The sequence below is a fragment of the Anguilla rostrata genome, chromosome 18, assembly GCF_018555375.3.
Source record: "Anguilla rostrata isolate EN2019 chromosome 18, ASM1855537v3, whole genome shotgun sequence".
Classification (NCBI taxonomy): domain Eukaryota; kingdom Metazoa; phylum Chordata; class Actinopteri; order Anguilliformes; family Anguillidae; genus Anguilla; species Anguilla rostrata.
In genome coordinates, this window is record NC_057950.1 from 5923427 (window position 1) to 5942556 (window position 19130).

General features: G+C 49.7%; 1 protein-coding gene across 1 annotated transcript in view; it reads right to left on the reverse strand.

Annotated features, from left to right (window-relative positions):
• The window catches only part of bmpr1aa (bone morphogenetic protein receptor, type IAa), a 58151-nt gene that overhangs the window by 17632 nt on the left and 21389 nt on the right, over nt 1–19130 (reverse strand). Inside the window, exon 3 of the mRNA XM_064317977.1 lies at nt 4167–4505. Within this exon, the coding sequence (XP_064174047.1) occupies nt 4167–4233 (67 nt within the window). The 5' untranslated portion in view covers nt 4234–4505. The remainder of the gene's footprint in view (nt 1–4166; nt 4506–19130) is intronic.

The window sequence follows — 19130 nt, forward strand, 5'->3', positions numbered from 1 at the left end:
TTTTTAAGGTTGTCAGGTAAACCTGGTTCAGAAACCTGGTCGTCTGCAAGATTCCAACATTCAAAATGGCAAGAGTGAAAGCTTCAGGTAGCACCGGAAAGGCCAATTTGCTGGCCATGCACAACTGTTCCAACAATGTTACAGGTGTTCAAAGGAGAGTTTCAAATGATTTTTCCAAGACACTGCACTTATGTTCTGACAATAAAACACTCCGAAAAGCTTTCAATCTCTGAGGAACAGAAAGATGTTTCTCGGTTGACTTCCCTCCTAACCTCTGTCACCACTGGCTTATCACCTAACCTGTGGTAAAAACCTGGCCTTCTCAGTAAATCCACCGCCAATATTTACTCTCAAATCTCATTCGCTCCTTCAAGGTGACCCTTTCCCCCAAAGTCGAAGGCACCCTTTTACGAGTTTGGTTTGCTTTACAAGCCGCTCGCAAAACCTCGTCCTCGCAGGTTACAGCCGGAAACCACCGCGAACGAAAACGTCCGACGCCGCCACCCGACGACGGTATTTTAACAGGTCGCTGTCGGCCAATCGCTGCGGCCCCCACGCACCTGCTGATAAAAACAGCCGAAACTTAACACGGCGCTGCTCACAAAGGACGAAGTGTAGCACAGTGGGTAAGGAACTGGGCTTGTAACCGAAAGGTCGCAGGTTCGATTCCCGGGTAGGACACTTCCGTTGTACCCTTGAGCAAGGTACTTAACCGAAATTGCTTCAGTATATATCCAGCTGTATAAATGGATACAATATAAAATGCTGTGTAAAAAGCCTGTAATGTAATGTAATGTAACAAAGAACAAATAATACTGAACACGGCCATGAACCGAACACCCCTTCAGCGGGGGGGGGGGAATTTCAAACGACCTACTGGAACTGTCTGGCAATTGTGACTTCACTAGAGACGGACTTCGATAGACTCACCCTTTAATAGCGTTCAATACAATTACATAGGATCCCCGTTATTTGCTATCAGCTATGCTAAAACATCATAGCATGAGCTCAGAAGGAATGCACTGGGGCCATTTTTCCCAAAAAGAGACACCTGTGGATTGGAGCCTAGAGCTGGGGGCAGCATATTACTGCTGTACCCCTGGTTTGGGTTCAAACCCACTACTGCCAGCTCCCACACGCCAACAGGCAAAACTGCAGCTCACCCAATGCCAGCCGGGCATCGGGGCGACTCCTACGCTCTGCTATTTCTCCCCAACAGTCCAACCAGTGGGTCAGGGGGCACGGGGGGGCTACGAAGGGTTAACTTCACAGAAAACCTAAAAGCCACTTTCTTTTCTTTTTCATATACACACTAACCCAAAAGTATCGGGAACCAAGCACTTGTGCAGTCTGATCCCACCTGACGGTATTAAAACGCGGTATATACAGTATATAAATTTTGAGGGTTAGGATTGAATCCCACCATTTTAAGTCAGCTGACTGGCCCACTGGAACAGGAGTACAGAGGTGACTTTAGGCCCAATGGGGTGGTCAAGTCAACCACCTGCCAATCAATCCTGCCTTATGCAGCGGATCATCAGATCAGCGAAGACAGGTCTCGCTGCATACAGGATCAGCTGACCACTGCGGCAGCCAATGGCTGGACAGGTCTCGCTGTATACGGGATCAGCTGACCACTGTGGAAGCCAATGTCTGGACTGTCCACCCTGCATACAGGATCAGCTGACCTCTGCGGCAGCCAATGGCAGGACGGGTCTCCCCACATACAGGAATCAGCTGACCGCTGCGGCAGCCAATGAGCTGACCCCGTCGCCCTTGCCCCCGGTGAGCAGCTGACTTCTTCCTGAAAGCAGCGACAGGAAGCACGGGCGTGTGGAAGTGCTCGAGCCGACCCCCCCCAGGGGGAAGGCGCCGGATGACAAGGACAGGAAATCCAACCCTGAGGCTGGAGCCGGGTGCGAAGTGTGCTATCGCTCGGGGGGGAGGGGGCAGGGGGGTAACTGGATCCACCCTGCGGCTACGGCCGCAATACTGTGCTCGCCCAGCCGAAGTCTGGGCCTTCTCCTACAGAACCCTACGCATGGTGCCAAGCTGTTGGAAAAAAAACACACAAAAATGCCTGGAACCTCTCCTCTGAAACGCACTACGCAGATCCAGTCAGCGTTAGCGCGTCGTGTGAAGAGGATCGCGTGCCGCCTGCTTCGTTCTGTGGTTTTTAAAACCAGTTTCGGCAGGTCTTCCTACTCTACCGATAAAAAAAAACACATCTCCTTCTCCCACAAACAATTCCGCGCTCAGTCGTTCTGCCGCGCCAACCTTGAAGAGCTCCATTCCACCGCCCTTCGCGCGAACTGCGATCGATTAAAATGTCTCGCGAGCGAGGGATTCCACTTTCAGAACTTTTAATGCTCCCGCGGCAGGGTTTCGGAGCCTTCTGCTGATGTCATCGATCCTGCGGGATAAGTGCACAGGCCTGCCCAGAGGCTAGACTCCCGAAGCATTATCGTCTGCGATGGATCGTCTGCGCTGTCCGATTGATTCGTTCCAATTAAATTGATTGCGCAGAACACACAGTCTGCTCGGCTGCGCTCCGGGCCAGAATGTCTCTTGGCGCTTGCTGGGAGTTCATGACTCCGCAGACCATAAGCAGGACCAGGACCAGTAAAACAAGTCCATAATATCTACATCTATGAAGATCTATCGCCATATTTGTAAAGGAATGAGGGAATGCCGTCCTTCACAAAATAAGTGTCCTTGTTCCCCGCTATGGGCCAAAAAGCTCAATTTTGGTCTCATCTGACCATAACACGCTGTTCCAGTCAACGGTCAACATCGGAACTTTGATAGGAAATACGCATTCTCTAAAGATGAGCCCATTTTTGTGAACAAAACTCCCTGCCAGGAAGCTCAATATTGGCTGCAAACGGATCTCAAGCATACAAAAATCAACCAAGGAATGGCTAACAGACCACAAAGTTCTCGTTTTTTTGCAATGGTCATCTCAGACTCCAGACTTGATCCTGATCGAAAATGATTTTTTTGCTAAAAAAAACACTAAAGAAGATAACTCAGTAGCATTAAACTGGTGTTATTTTCAACAAATTTTCAAAAAACATGCTTAAAGAGAGCCAGTGTGATCACATAAACATGGAAAATATTATAACTGGTGAAACACGATCATTAGTCTGCAGCCAGTAATCTATGTTTATGGAAATCTAGAAATGTGACCCAGAAGCCATCACAAAAGTAGCTGCGTGTAATTTTAAAAACAATTCATAATGATTTTCAGAACCAGGCCTGCTGAAAAAAACCAATTCGTACTGATACATATTTTTTTAATATATTTGCGCAATAAATGCACAATGAAGTCTCACTCCTTTCTCGAAGGGATTCAGAGCAAGTGAGGTTACTGTACCGTTACAGATTACCATGTGTTTGCTGTTCCACGTGTTTACTCTGCAGAATTATTCCCGCATTCAAACAACTTGTCTTGGCAGGTGAGGGACATTAACTACAAATTACGGAATTTTTATATTCCGCTCCAAAATGGCCTCGAACGCACGTCTGGAACATATTACAAATAAACAAATCCTCCATTCGAGTTCACGTCAGGACAAAACCAGTCATGCAAACTTCCTCCCTCATGCAGTAGAGCATATACAACTACTCTGGCAAAGCAGGATTTAAAACTAAAAACTAAAAAAAAAAAAACACATTTGAATTGCTGTAAGACAGAATTCCCTCCATAAATTTAATTTGGCGTGTTGAAGAAAAAAAAAAAAGTTTAAAAGAAAGTGCTATATTGTTCTCTTATATTTAATAATGACGATATTGAATATAGGTAAGGTGGCGGTTTAGTATTATGGTTTATAACTCAAAGGTTGTAGGTCTGTCTGCATTGGTTCAGCCATCATTCTTTCTATATCCATATTTATGCATCACAGGAAACAAAATTATTGACCGAGCTCCAATTAGTCCCTCAAACTTTGCATCTACCAGGAAGAAATGATTGTAACCCTTGAATGCAATTAGATTTAGAGGAGAGTGCAGTTTTACCAAACCTGTCAATTGCTACTATGATAGAGTGGAAATGGAGATAGAGAATAAGAGTTTAGGAAAGAGAGAGGAAGTGAAAGTAAGAGAGAGAGAGAGAGAAAGAGAGTGTGTGTGAGAGAGTAAGAGAGAACTGTGGGAAGTGACCTCACCTTCAGCCCTGAGGGTGAAGAACAGGCACGCTCCCAGCAGAGTGATGCATGCTGGGAGTCGGGCCATCCTGGTGCGGTGGAGGGAAGGTTCCGGAACCCTGGCGCAGGAGCTGAGCGTTCCTGGCGGGATCCCGTCCGCCCCGGCGGGGGTGAGTCCACGGGAGGGGTGTCTCACGCTGTCCCGGGGGTGCGTAGAGAGCAAAACCGACGTACGGGACAGGAAGGGAGGGGGCGCGGGCAGGGGGTGAGGGGGGGTGGGGGGAGGAGAGGAGGGAGGGAGGGGGGTGTGGCACTCAGAGTTTAAACCGCCCTTCTCACCGACTCTTCTGGTGCTCAGCCCTGTAAAACAGACAGAAAAAAGGTTTGCTTTAGGATTTCTGCAGGAAAACTGAAATCACACGCTTTAGTAATGCAGTGTCACAAAGCTGAGCAAGTCTCCTCTTCAAAAGAGGCAGTTTGTTCGTCTTTAAAAAGATGTCACTTGTAAATGTAAAAAAGTAAGACGAAGAAACCTAAAAAAAATAAAACACACAAAACTGTATACGCTTGTCTCCCCCACCTAGGTGTCCTCTAATCAAACCTTGTGACAGTAACACTATCGCCTGTGACAGCACTGAAGTGCAGACCGCACGAAAGCTCCAAGCGCTCACTCAGCGAATTAACGACATCCTCTAGCACACGATCGCACCTTCTGCACATTTCACACTGCTCACAGAGTCCTTTACAAAGCTGTGGAGTAAAATATCGCTGCTCGTATCTGACGCATAGTGGTCAGTACCGACATCCTCGGTTAGGATGTGATGTTGCCGACAGAAACGGATGATTGTCCAGTATGCCATTTGCAGCTTGAGAGCATCTGTAGGAATGCCAGATTTGGTAATCAAAAACAGGCAAGATTGAGCTTTAAGGACAAAAAGACAAAACTAATTGATTCAGCAAGAAACACAACATGCCGTCACAGCTGGTTGTTTAGCTCAGGTAAATGGAAGTCGCGCTTGCGATGTGTCACGCTGGCTTGGAACATGGTCGTTACATAATGCTGTGTGAAATGTTGCGTAAGTCGCCCTGGATAAGAGTGTCTGCTAAATGCCTGTAAATGTAGGGGCGACATAGCTCAGGAGGTAAGACCGATTGTCTGGCAGTCGGAGGGTTGCCGGTTCAAACCCCGCCCTGGGCATGTCGAAATGTCCTTGAGCAAGACACTAACCCTACTGCTCTGGCGAATGAGAGGCACAATGTAAAGCGCTTGATAAAACGCTTATAAATCGTCCATTACCATTTACCATTTAGTGTAATGTCATGTCTCTCCCGCTTTAAGTGGGGGAATGTTGAGGATGAGGCGACGGCCTATTTGCGCAAAAAACTCAGGAGTCGCGTGCAACGACCAGGTAAAAACCAGCCGCCGTGGAAGCCGGACGAGAGACAGGTAAACTGCTGTCACGGCAACACCAGGAGGGGCGTCTGTGAGACACGCTCGGTAAAGGACGACTCGTCTTACGCAGCTGCCTCAAAGGGAAACTCACTGCTGAAAAAAAGTGTCACTCATCAAAATTACTTCCATCATTAAACGGATACCTATATCACAATACACACGTTTTTTCCCCCACAAAGAACGACTCTCGATTTCGCCGAGCTCATCTGCTCCGAGCATCACCTTCCCATCTGACAAAATAAAATTACACAGCCAGCCTTTCATGCACACGATTCAGAACTGATTGCAATTTAAGAAAACAGTAATTGGAGTCTGGCAGGAGGGGAGAGATAGGGCTCCAACTTAAGGCAGGGAAAAACGGGCAGAGAGACAGAGGCTGTTTCTGTTGAAGACCATCAGGAAGGCCGCTTTTATCTTTGTGTGTGTGTGTGTATGTGTGTGTGTATGTGTGCGTGTCTATGTGCGTGTGTGCATGTGTGTGTGTGTGTGTGTGTGTGTGGATGTGTGTGCCTGCGTGCGTGTTTTTGTGTGTGTCGCCCGTCTATGCCCTCTTGTTTTTCTGCAGGCTCAACCCCCCCACCTGCCCCCGACCCCTGTCAGCCTGGCGCTATTCTTGAATGGCTAAACATGTCCGAATTATTTGTTCTGGGATGTTCCGCAATTACTCGCGTTTGGCCCCGTCCAGCGTTAATAACTCGATGCGTCTGTTCTCATGCAGCCCTCCGCGCTCCGTCGCAATTAGTGCTCCGGGCGGTGATCGGGGAAGGGGGACAAATTAGTGGCGGGGCCTGGCCGGTGTCCGTCACTTTCGATTTGCACGAGGGGGACAAAGAGGCCTGACCTGTGCCCTACTTTTCACACATCCGTGACTTCTGGGTAATGAGAGAACAAAAGGGTGGCTTCCTCAAGGCACAAGACTAGCTAACCAAGCACCCTTGGTGAGGTGGGCTGGGGCGGGTTTTGGGGGTGGGGATGGGGGGCGATTCTGTGCCCGCTGGGACAGTGTGTCTGCAGGGGTGCGTGTCGAGAGGGGGAAAGGGGTTCTGGGTGTATCTGGCCGTGAACTGTGTGGCGTCATGGCAGATCCGATAGACACACACACACCCACAAAAACACACACTCCCTCTGTGGTACCGTGGCAGGACCATATGTACATCCACACATACACACACACTCACAAACTGAAACACACACGCACAAACTGAAACACACACGCACAAACTCAAACATGCACACACAAACACCACACGCACACACAAATTCAAACATGCACACAAACACCACACGCACACACAAACTCAAACACGCACACACAAACTCAAACATGCACACACAAACACCACAGGCACGCACACACAAACTCAAACATGCACACACAAACCCCACAGGCACGCACAAACTCAAACATGCACGCACAAACTCAATCACGCACACACAACCTCAAACACGCACACACAAACACCACACGCACACACAAACTCAAACACGCACACACAACCTCAAACACGCACACACAAACACCACACGCACACACAAACTCAAACACGCACACACAAACTCAAACATGCACACACAAACACCACAGGCACGCACAAACTCAAACATGCACGCACAAACTCAATCACGCACACACAAACTCAAACGCACACATACCCTTTCTACGGGACACACCCTTTGTTGCGGGGACAATGCTGTCAGTCCGTCCAACACTTTTGGAGTCACTGTACAACCAACTCCCGGTGCCTCCCTTCCCAAAAAATCCCCAACACGCCACGCATCGGCGCGCGCCCGTATCGAGGTCCTTTACACTCCGCACAAAAGCAGTCGGCCACAGTAAGCGCCTGTTTTCCCACCCTCGGCTGTCAGGAAGGAATCCCGTCAAGTGAAAAGAAATGAACTTTATTTGGGCCTCCAGACAGACGGGCGCACGAAAGGGAGCGGGAATCCAAGGCCCCGGATCCCAGCTCCCGACTCCCTCGCCAGGAAGAGAGAGGGATGCCTCGTCTCTCTCTCCCCCCCCCCCCCGCGGCGTGTCGGGACACGCCACAGCTACGCGGAGAGCCGTCTGCTCAGCGCTCAACTCGTGAGCCCCCCCCAGGCCAGGAAGCGGAGCGCCCCCCCCACCCCACCCTCCCCCTCCCAACGACACTCGTGCTACCCATCCATAAACACACGCTTTCTTTCAGCACGCACTCGAAACACACATAAGCGTGCCCCACACAAACTGCCGAAAACGCTGGCACTGTTACTGTCGTTTTTAACAGACACGGCGTGGGGGAGTTCATTTCGGCGATTTCTGAACACGAACAAGCCGTTTGTGAAGAAGAGAAAGAAGAATTTTTCCAAGCCGAGGCCCTGACTCTGAATCCCTGCTTTAGCTGCCACAGCCACTTCGATGAGTGGGAAAGCCAAGCTCCTCCTCCGTGACAGACCCTCTGCTACACCCTTACAATATCCTGCACTGTGTGTGGTATAGCACAGCTCGCTCTGCTACACCCTTACAATATCATGCACTGTGTGTGGCAAAGCAGACCCCACACCGGATTAGTTACAGATACAGTACATACACTGTACAGTGTGATACCACAGAGCTCACCCAGAAGAACATTTACATGCCAATTTGAATATAGCGCAACACAGCCCAGACTACAACAGAGGACACTGCCAATGTTAACAGCTATGTAGCCTAAAAATTATTTTAGTCAAACTATCTTTCAGTCGAAATGCCTTCAGTTCTTCAAAAACATACAGACTACACAGCCAAATTACACAGAATTTAAGACATACATTTTAAACCAACTTCAAAAGAAATAATCATGTTCATTCGTGAAATAATCACGTTACACAGAAAGTGTTATAACAAGCATCCCAATCAAGTTTGGGAGTCTGTTTGAACCAAGTGCTGAACAGACATCGCACCAGGCGATGGCGAAAAGCCACGTGTGGAGCAGGAAAGACCTTAATTACTGCCAAACATTTTGTGAAGGCATGTTTTGTTTCTCACCATCCATCGTGCACTTCTTTAAATGGGAAAAATGTGCGGTTGAAAGGCAGAGAACACCCACTGGAACGAGAAGCAGCGCATCACTGTACCCCTGACCTAACAGAAAACAGTCAAGCCACACAGTAACAACCATAAAATGTTATTTTTAAATGTTAATTATAATCATATTCAAGTTATAATTAAAGGCAGACGTATCACATCCCTCGATCCACGTGTGGATTTCTATAAACATGAAGAAGACAAACACTCCCTCACTTGTAAGGCTAAATGACAGTTGTAGATGATGCGCACAAAATGGCTACTTAACTCCGCCATCGTCCAAAGACGACGGCCACGACACTGCACGAATCACGCGAAAATCAGCCTCTACGTTACCTTCCTTACGAAAGCCGCCACGCGGATCTGGGGGGATTGGCTCGGGTTGACAAATGGGCCGTACTTTCGGCTACCCACGGCGACGGGCGAGAACGCGAAGAGGAGCTCGAAACGTCCCGGAACTATCCCGTCCGGAGGAGAGGTCGGTCAATTTCGCGGCTGCGGCGCTAGGGAAGGCGCCACGCTCCGCGGTTACCCTAAAGTTCCTTTCCAGACGGACACAAAGCTGCGCGGATGCCCCCGGGGCTTCTGGGAAATCTCAGATCGCGGCGAAGGGCTTTGGCTCCTCCGCGGGTCTCGAGAGAACGCTGGTCTGCTCTGCGTCACCGGGCTCCGACCGGCTAATTCGCCGTGTCAACGGTCGCTCCTGACCGGTGGTTTGTGGTTTTAAACGTCCAATAAAAAAAAAGAGAGAGAGAGGTAAACACAGGAACCGCAGCTCGGGCCGCTAGCTCTGGTTTGACAGTTATGGCCAGACCAAGGACCAGGACCGAGGCACGCTCCCGTCACCCAGCCCATTCAGGACTGGGACCACACACCAGCCTCGCGTTTCGGGTGAGGGCGCGCGGGAGTCCGAGGACAGCGACCCTCCGAAGCGTTCGGACTCAGAGCACGCGCCCCGCTAGCTCGGGGGACACCGCGCCGCAGGCAGGGGGAATCTCCCGGATCTCTCTCTCCCGCTGGCCGGAGAGCCCCAGACATCAATGAGCAGCAGAGAGCCTCGCCACTTCCTCTGCTCAACGAAGGCGGTAAACAAAGCCTTATTACCAAAACACAGGAGCGCTGCACTGCCTGAACCCGGCGGCTTCCGTGTTGAGAAACACAGGGCCCCCCCTTCCCCTCTCCCTCACAACGCTCATACGAAAGGCTAATGGGACGCTAACGAGATGCTAACAAGATGCTATCGGGACGCTACCGGGATGGCGGCTTCATTCCACACGCAATGCTTTGCTGTCAACGGTGGGAAAACGGAAGGGTCTGGGTCTGTGGGATGAAGTCACCGCAAACACGCAAACACTGTGGTGCGTGCACGCACGCTCGCATACGCATGCATGCACATACACAGACGCGCTCACACACGCCACGCACAAGCAGACAGACACGCAAGCATGCGTGTGCAGACACACGCAAATCGGGCAGGACACACACAGGCCCTCACTCTCTCTCTCTCTCTCTCTCACACACACACACACACACACACACACACACACACACACACACACACCCCAACCCACAGCACAGCACTCTTGTTTCTCAGTGATCTTGGCCCTGCTCCCTGGCTCGTAAAGTGAAGAGTGTGTGGTATGTGTCTCTCTCTCTCTCCCTCCCTCTCCCCCCTCTCCCCTTCTCTCTCTCCCTCTCTCCCTCCCCTCTTCTCTCTCTCTCTCTCTCCCCTCTCTCTCTCTTTCTCCCCCCGCCTCTCTGCAGCCCTTTCAGGGGCCCCTACTTGCAGCAGCCCCTCTCTCTCTCTCCCTCTCTCTCTCTCCCTCGCTCTCTCTCTCTCGCTCCCCCTCTCCCTCCCCTCTCTCCTCTCCTCTCTCTGTGTGCAGCGCGCCGCCCGGCCCCACACGCCACTCCAGGCCTGCCAGACTGTGCTGCAGACTTTCTGGCTCCAGCGCTTTTGTCTGCTCGGCTGCTTCGCGCTTCGTCCCGGGCCGGATTAGCATAAGAATACCGAGCGCGCAGCACCCCCCCCCCCCTCGCCCGCCTCCCCCCCCCAGCGCTGCCCCAATCCTCCTCCTCCTCCTCCTCTTCCCTCCGATCCCTCCTTCACTGCTCCCGAGGCCCCCCTCAGAAGGACCGTAAGACAGACAGACAGACAGACAGACAGACAGACAGAGGCAGTGCACTTAGCCAAACAGTGCTAAAGCTGAAGGCTTTTTTAAACGCCTGACGGGCCAAAGCTCTGCTGTAGGGTTCAGCGCCCCCCCCCCCCCCCCCCCCCCAGGCCGGGGCAGAAAGCTACACGGGAACGTGTTTAGACTCCTAAAAACCGCTGGACGCGTTTAGACTACCAAAAACCCTGCCGCACTCGTTGCTCAACACGGGGAGAGTGATGGAAACACACTGTGGGAAGGCCTTCCTTTCAGCCCATACAAAGGCTGCTACTTCTGCCAAGAAGTCACAGACAAGCACACACACCTTTCCAAACACACATGGACATACTGCGTCAAACAAAAACTTTTGTGTTTTAAAAATGTATTCCCCCCCCCCCCCCCCCTTCTCCCAAGAACTTTGGGACACAATTCAAATTTGTTGCATCCAGATGGGATTATGCAGGAGATTTCAGGAAGAGGTGTCCTATGCAAGATGGAAGACTAAAATTTGACCTAATTTGTTAGCCAAAACAAGGATAACTGTGTGAACTGCCACACCACGCGGTATGAATTCAAAACACTGCGTCTTTCTGTTCGTCTCTTGTTTGAAACGCATCGTTTCAAATAAAAAGATTCATTTTGAATACTTCAAATAATGGCGACTTCAGACAACGCTGGCATCAGCTGTAAAACACCCAGCGGGACTTCTGGCCACAGCAGTGGAAAGGTCCAGATATCCAGCCGGTCCATGGGGGCCCATCCATGCGCTGGAACAGCACTTTAACATGATGAGCCACACAGCAGCCCTGCTTGCGCACAATTAAAGCCCTTACTGCAGCGCTCTGTAGGCCAATTATTCTGACAGTCTGTCTGCATTTATTCCTGTGATTTTGTTGTTGGCTGCGTTAGCCCCCATTTGCCAGGGCTACGTGACGATTCCACTGGAAAGATGGGAAACAGCAATGCATTTAAATTCGCTGACCATGGAAAACATTATTATTTTTCTTTCCACGCCAACTTCCAAGTTGAGCAATACGGGAACATGGAGCGCATGCACACGCACACGCACACGCACACAGGCCTGTCTTCGGTTGCCAAAGTCCCAAGCTCATTCCAATAACACGCTAACATACTACACGCTGCAATCTAAACCCCAGCCGTCCTACATGGCCCAGCCAAAGACTTCCAGTAGCCTTGAGTTGTAAAATCAGGTCAAGGCAAAAATCAAAAAAAAAAAAAAAAATTTCAACTTCAAGAAAATGAAGTTTTTATTATTTCAGTTTTTTTTTTATTTAAAAACAGACCGGCGTTTGATGTGCCATTCCCTCACAGGCCCGTATTTCTCACAAGCGTAACCGAAGCCAGGCAGATGGGGCCACCCAGGCTCTGCGGCTCCCTCTCGGAGAGACGCACTGAATTACCGCCGCTGGGGCTAATGCAGCCTCTAATACAGCGCCGCTCCAGAAGCACATCTCCAATAAAGCCCTGGCTAACGTCAACAATAATTAGCGGCAGCGATGAGGTGAGCCTCGCGGCGACGCGCGAGAGAAAGGAACACGTAGGCCTCGTCGCCCGTTCGCGGGTAGGACGGGCGGACGGCGGACGGGCGAAATCCGTCCGAATCCACAGGTCTAACAAGCACCCGGAAGCCAAAACTCAAGGTTTGTTCAAAGCAAAAAATAAAGCTTGCGTCAGGGCTGCCTGGGTTCGTTTTTTTCTCCCAAAAATTTTTATTCATTTATTTATATTTTTACTGAGGTTGAAGCAAAGAGCCACAACTGGCCTTTGTTTTAATATTCCAAAAAAAAAAAAAAAGCCGTCTCTGCTAGTAGGGCCTCCTGGTGGATAAGAGGCAGTGGGGGTGGGGTCGAGCGTCAGCCAATCAGATCAAATATAGGCATTAAAACTCGGAACATCAAAACCTCCAGAGACACCCCCCCCCCCAACAGACAAACGCACGCACCTGCACACTCAGACCCACACACACACACACACACATTCATACAGCCACACACACCCACACATACAGAGACACAGACATATGCACAGACACACACAAATACAAATGACCCACATGATCACAACCCCCTTCCAGCTTCCAGACACACAAAACTCCTGATGGTGTGGGGTGGAGTAGGGTAGGAGGGAGGGGGGGGGGGGTCAGGCCAGAAACGCTTTTTCCAGTAATCTCTCCCAAATATCAGATCTCACTTTCCCTCTCGGTGCTGCTGAGGCCACGTCTCACACACCAGAGCTTGATTTCACACCGGCGTTCCAGCGGTCATCTCACACCCCCCTGGGGGTGGGGGTGGGGGGGGGGGGTACAGTTCTGCTCCAGCTTATGTACCCTCAGAGCGACCCAGCCTGGAGCTGGAGTCAGCTGGACCCCTGTCACGTCTCAGGAGAGGCGGTGGTGGTGGTGGTGGTGGGGGGGGGTGGGGGTGGGGGTGGGAGTGTGTGTGTGGAAGGGACGGGGTGAGTTTTTTTTAGGCAGGGGAGCTGCTAAATCGTTGATGCTCAAGAGAACGGAGGCCCAAAGCGAGGGACAGAGAGACATCACGTGACTCAGAGGGGCGCAAACACAGTCAAAAACAGTAAGCAGGCAAGACTACAACTTGGGACAGGTGCCTTTCTGGGTCTGATGGATCTTTCTGGATATGAATGCTGATTTTAAATATTAAATATAGACTACTGACAGGACTTAACATGTTCCATTTTGGCCACGTTTACTATAAGCGGAAAATATTTTCAATTATTTTCCAATTATATTAAATACAAACATATCTTACAAAACATATTTTTATGTTTTCAGTATAAAAAGAAGAGAACAGCTGAGCTGGAAAATAAGGACATTAGTGATACTGTATTCAGACAAATGGAGCTTGAGCACACAGTGACAAAGGCTAAAAGGAACGTTTCGTTTAAAAACCAAACGAGCACAGAGGCAATGAATCAAAATTAGCAGAAGGCTTTTTTTGGGGGGTTGTACTAGCCCGCTTCCAAACTAGGCCTGGTCATTATTATTTCAAGCAGGATAATTTATGACTACATTTCCCACAGTGCACCGTGAACATTCCTCGTAACCCAGCAGAACGCTGTGTTTAACAACACCTGGAATGGCCACGCCAAGTTCAAGCGCACAGCAACGTCACAAACAGGAAAATCTGGCACGAGGGGAAATTCTGTTTTCGTCTCGGGTGTCACGTCTAAAAAACTGCCGAAGCGTGACAGCCAGACGTGCGGTACCATCTGCGTCCTCGTTCCTCAGAGAAAAGGGTGGGAAGAACTCCCGGCAGATCCCGCAGTTTCTTTACGGTTTCTTTTTTTGACCGTCAGCCAATTCAGGCCTTGGGAATTAGGCACGTGGACAGTACTCAGTTAGCCAATCAGTGACTTAAACTGGCCACTTATGTATGCAAAAACACAGTAAAAAATCCAGCCGACGCTGCGGCCCTCCGGGACTGGCGTCTTAAATCGGGTCTAACGTGAGCCGTTTCACGACCTCCGCTTTCTATTCTGTTGTCGACCAACAGCGACAGTCACGGACTACAAATTTGAGAAATGAAACCAACACGACGAACCAAGAGAATTTCATCTGTGTTTGCACTGAGGTTCGGCCAAGCAGAAGATGAACGCTAACATATGGTGGAGCAACTGTGGAGCTAACGCGAAAACAATTTTTTTTTTTTAAAGGACAAGAGTAATGAGACGACGCACATTCTTGGGTCCTCAACGGCTCGCCTCGTTCATTTCCCTCGTGCACAGTTTAAACGTATGCTTCAGCCGCACCCCGTGAAGATAAACAGCTACGCAGCTCCCAAGACAGGGGTGTCAAGAAGCTATTTCAACTCAACCTAATGCTTCTCTGCACTCGAAAAGGCCGACAAGCGCTGGCGTAGATTTTCCTGATATTTCTTTCTAGATTTATCAACTCACCCACACTGTTTTCTTTGCTTTTTTTTTTTTTTTTTTTCTAAACTTTCTTTTTGAAGTTCACCTGGCTGGTGCCGACTATCGCATCGTGTTCTCCGAGGAGCTGCCGCAAGGTCGGATCTGAAGAGATTATCTTCCTTCGCTTTGCTCACACGTTCGCCTGGAGGAAGGGGAAGGCGAGGTGAGGAGGGACGACTTTATGATTTTCACACTCCAGGATTCGCCCCCACCTTACAATGGTTCCGCCTTCTTCCTCTAAAACCGACTCATCTGATATCTTGATTCACGATTGGCTGTCTGGCATCTACCTCTGTCAAGAGTCACACCATCAAGCTGAAGGGCAAGTGCATAACTTGGGGGGGGGGGAGAGGGGTGGTTACATTTGGGTATCCATCTGTCAGACATGAAATTTATCAAACCACTGGGACAAATAACTTAACAAGCAACTCCAGCCTAAGGGAGAAGTCAATGAACAAGTGCGCCAACCCGCTTCTGTGTGTGCAGGCGATTCCCTGGAGATAACCACCCCACACCTCCTTGCACATTCCTCTCCACAAGCCCGCCAGCGAATCGCAAGCCGGTGGTCCTGGAGGTGGTGGTGGTGGGGGGGGGGGGCGAAGAGCTCTGCCTCAAACCGAGCTCTCACACGGATCAAAGTCATTCAATTCCAAAACAACCAGTTTCCTTACAACCAACCCCCCCCCCCCCCCCCGTTTGGTTTCACTTCTAAGCTCTTTAAAATGCTCTCCTCTCAGAACTATCAAGCATTTGCACAACAGAACCTCCAGCTCACCATAATTAAACAGTCTCTTAAAATTCACAGTCAAGAATGCTGTGGTTCGAGACGGTCTGATTCAAAGTCACGGCTGAAGAGCCTTTCCCAGAACGTATTTGGTCATGTGACTACATAAGCAGGTAAACAAACCGTTAAAATCTGCCTCAGAACAGAGAACATTCACCCCATGTTGTGGCAAGTGCATTTTAGCAAGAAACAAGCAAAAAAAAAAAAAAAAAAAAAGTCTTCCACAAATCCTGTTTCCGCTTATTTCAACAAACTTCAAACATGACAAAAAAATTCCTAGCAATATCTCAGCCAGTCTTATTCCCAGAACTAAAGCTCACTTACCCACAATGCACTGTACAAAACCACAAAAGGAAAATCAGTCAGAAAATTAGGACGAGCGCCTAATTCACTTACCCAACCCATGAGAAGACATTACCATAAGGAAGTCGTATTTAAGGGGAACTTCGCAGAATATAACCTAAAAATAGATTTTGTGGATAAAAATACGGGCGTATAACATTTCTCCATTTAGCACGAGGCCTGTTTGCCCTGAGGAGAACTGCCAGTGCACCCTAGATTAAAGGCACTTCTTGGTGGGAGGGGAAACTGCTTTTTCGTCGCAAAGACCATCATAATTCATGTGGCCTAGACACAACATATCTTCGCCGGCTGTTAGCGATCTGTCGGGCTAGTAAACATTTTCAACTTCCGTTCCCCCCCCCTCCACAACAAGTCTCACTGATTAGAATTCTTCGGAAGTCCGCACAATACAAACTACATTTTCAAATCCTTTCAAATCATTTCTCAAATTTTCCTTGGCATCAGCGCTCGTGAAGTGTGGGCTTCTGGGTTCATTTGGTGCGGACAAGGTTTTGGGCGTCATGGCTGCCCCGCGGAAATTCGGTCTCTGTGTCACTTTCCACTGAGGCAGTTTTCTCAGGTCAGGGTAGCCCACAGGCAGTCTGGGCTGTCCTCCATTACGGCTCAAACTGCGTTGCAGTCGCTCCGTTCTCTACACAACGGTGATGTAAGTGGGGAGCGAGCAGGGAATCGTGGGATAGCACACGGAGACAGGGAGGGAGGAGCCGGGCTGCTGGAGTGGTACTCTGAGTGCGAAGCGGAAAGCCATGATGGCGTGGGACACCAGTGGTGGTGTCAATCTAATGCGTGTGTGTGTGTGTGTGTGTGTGCGCGCATGCATGGGAGTGTGTATGCGTGAGTGCGTGTGTGTGTGCATGCATGGGAGTGTGTATGCGTGAGTGCGTGTGTGTATTCATGCATGGGAGTGTGTATGTGTGAGTGTTTGTGTGTGTGTGTGTGTGCATGCATGGGAGTGTGTGTATGTGCGTGCGTGTACGTGTGCATGCGTGGGAGTGTGTATGCGTGAGTGTGTGCGCGTGTGTATTCATGCATGGGAGTGTGTATGCGTGAGTGTTTGTGCGCGTGTGTGTGTATGCATGGGAGTGAGTGTGTGTGCGTGCATGTGCATGCGTGGGAGTGTGTGTGCACGAGTGTGTGCGTGTGTGTATGCATGAGAGTGAGTGTGTGCGTGTGTATGCATGCGTGGGAGTGTGTATGCATGTGTGCGTGTGTATATGAGCGAGCTTCAGTGAGTTATGACAGATTGGACGGACAGACTGGAAAGTTCTGGGACTACCCACAGGCGAGGTCTTGTTTAAAGTTTGGCACGTCGAATAGTTTGGTTCGGCTCAGCGTCCTCTGCAGACATATGGCTGCAATTTGCTAAAATAGGAACTTCGTCTCCCATGCTCCTTCTGAGGGCTTCTCCTGCAGGCCTGCACTGCAGTTTCAGCCACTCCTGACGCCTTCTCCGTTTTAAAGAATGTTTTTATGAAACAAAATCAAATGAAAGCAATTAATCGGGTAATTAGCAAAAAATTAGGGCTGGACCAGCTTTGCTGCAGCAACCACACAACCCCCCCCTCTCCTCCTCCCTCCCCCCTCTCACCACACCAGAGAGGTTAAAAGCTCATTTTGGCAGAATACCCTCCTCACACCGTCATCAGTCACATAAACACAAACTGCCCGGAGAAGCTCACGTAAGTAGCCTTTAGCATAGCCACACTCCGGGATATTAATCACTGGCCAGACAGCTCAAACAGACCAATCAGTCGGTGCAATTAGCAGACAGGAAACCTGCTGATTGTCTAGCTCTGTCTGCTGCACTGGGTTAGGGGTTAATCTCCACTGAAGGCAAAAGGTAATCAGTTTTCAGTAATCACGAGAGGGAGGGAGGGAGGGAGAGAGGACAAAGAAAGAGAGAAAAAGAGAGGGAGATGGAGAAAGGGGGAGAGATAGATGGTAAGAGAGATGTAGCTAAATAGAGCAGTTTTGTGTTACTTTCAACATATTTAGTGTCAAAGTTACTACTCTGTGTTATAAATATAGACTTTATGTTACAAAGGAAGCCTTCTTAAAACAGACTGTGTAAGTTGCACAAAATTCTTACCTAGGTGTGTTAAAAAATGACATGTTATGTGTTGTTTTTAACACACCTGCTTTCAGAGTGAGGGAGAGTTTTTGATTTTTGGCAAACCCTTATTGTTTAAACCTTCTCCACTGAAGGCAAAGGTAATCCGATTTCAGTAATCACAAGTGAGAGGGAGGGAGGGAAAGAGGGTGAAGAAGGAAGGGAGAGAAAGACAGACAGACAGAGAGAGAGAGATGAAGGAGGAAGGGAGAGACAGAGAGAGACAAACAGACCAAGAGAGACAGAGAGGTGAAGGAGAGAGGGAGAGTCTTACAGAGAGAGAGAGAGAGAGAGAGGTGAAGGAAGGAGGGAAAGACAGAGAGAGAGAGACAGGTAAAGGAAGGAGGGAGAGACAGAGAGAGAGAGAGGTAAAGGAAGGAGGGAGAGACAGAGAGAGAGAGAGGTAAAGGAAGGAGGGAGAGACAGAGAGAATGAGTGAGAGAGAGAGATGAAGGAGGAAGGGAGAGACAGAGGGAGAAACAGAGAGCTCACATCATATCAAGCCCAGCTGCGTGCAGTCCCAGGGCTGGCACACTCCTACCACACTACTAATCATCTGCAGCAAACCCTCCACTGCAGGGAAAAAACCCTCCTGCTCTTCTGTGAGATTACCAAACAAATGGGAATGTCGAAAATCACAGGCGATAACCAACAGCACCCTGGCTCTTCAAAGGGAAGGGGGGCAAAAAAAAAACTTCTTCATCACATATTCCTCGTTCATTTCCAAATTAATTCAACATGAGGCTACCCTGGGTCTTCCACAACACCAACTTCACAAGAAAAGGTCTACCGTAGGCATAAAACAAACGTGCTTCAGTCGAGTACAAAAACGGAATCTACTCGGACAGCGCGCTGGCAGCAGGGAAAATGATGACTTCACATGCACCCGCCCGCTCTTCTTCTTCTTCTTCTTCCAGAGGCCGCCGTGAAAGGCACACGGTGTTCTGGCCGACTGCAGCCAGGAACCCGCTGTTACAGTCCAACGTTAGCGGCCGAGCACGCCGACCGCAGCTTCTCGAGCGCTACGAGCGCTACGAGCTAGCGAGCGGCTTGAGTCGTCCGCCGTGAGTGAAGGAGACAAAATAAATCAAAAGATAGATCAAAACCGGCGTGTTTGCTCGCGCGAAG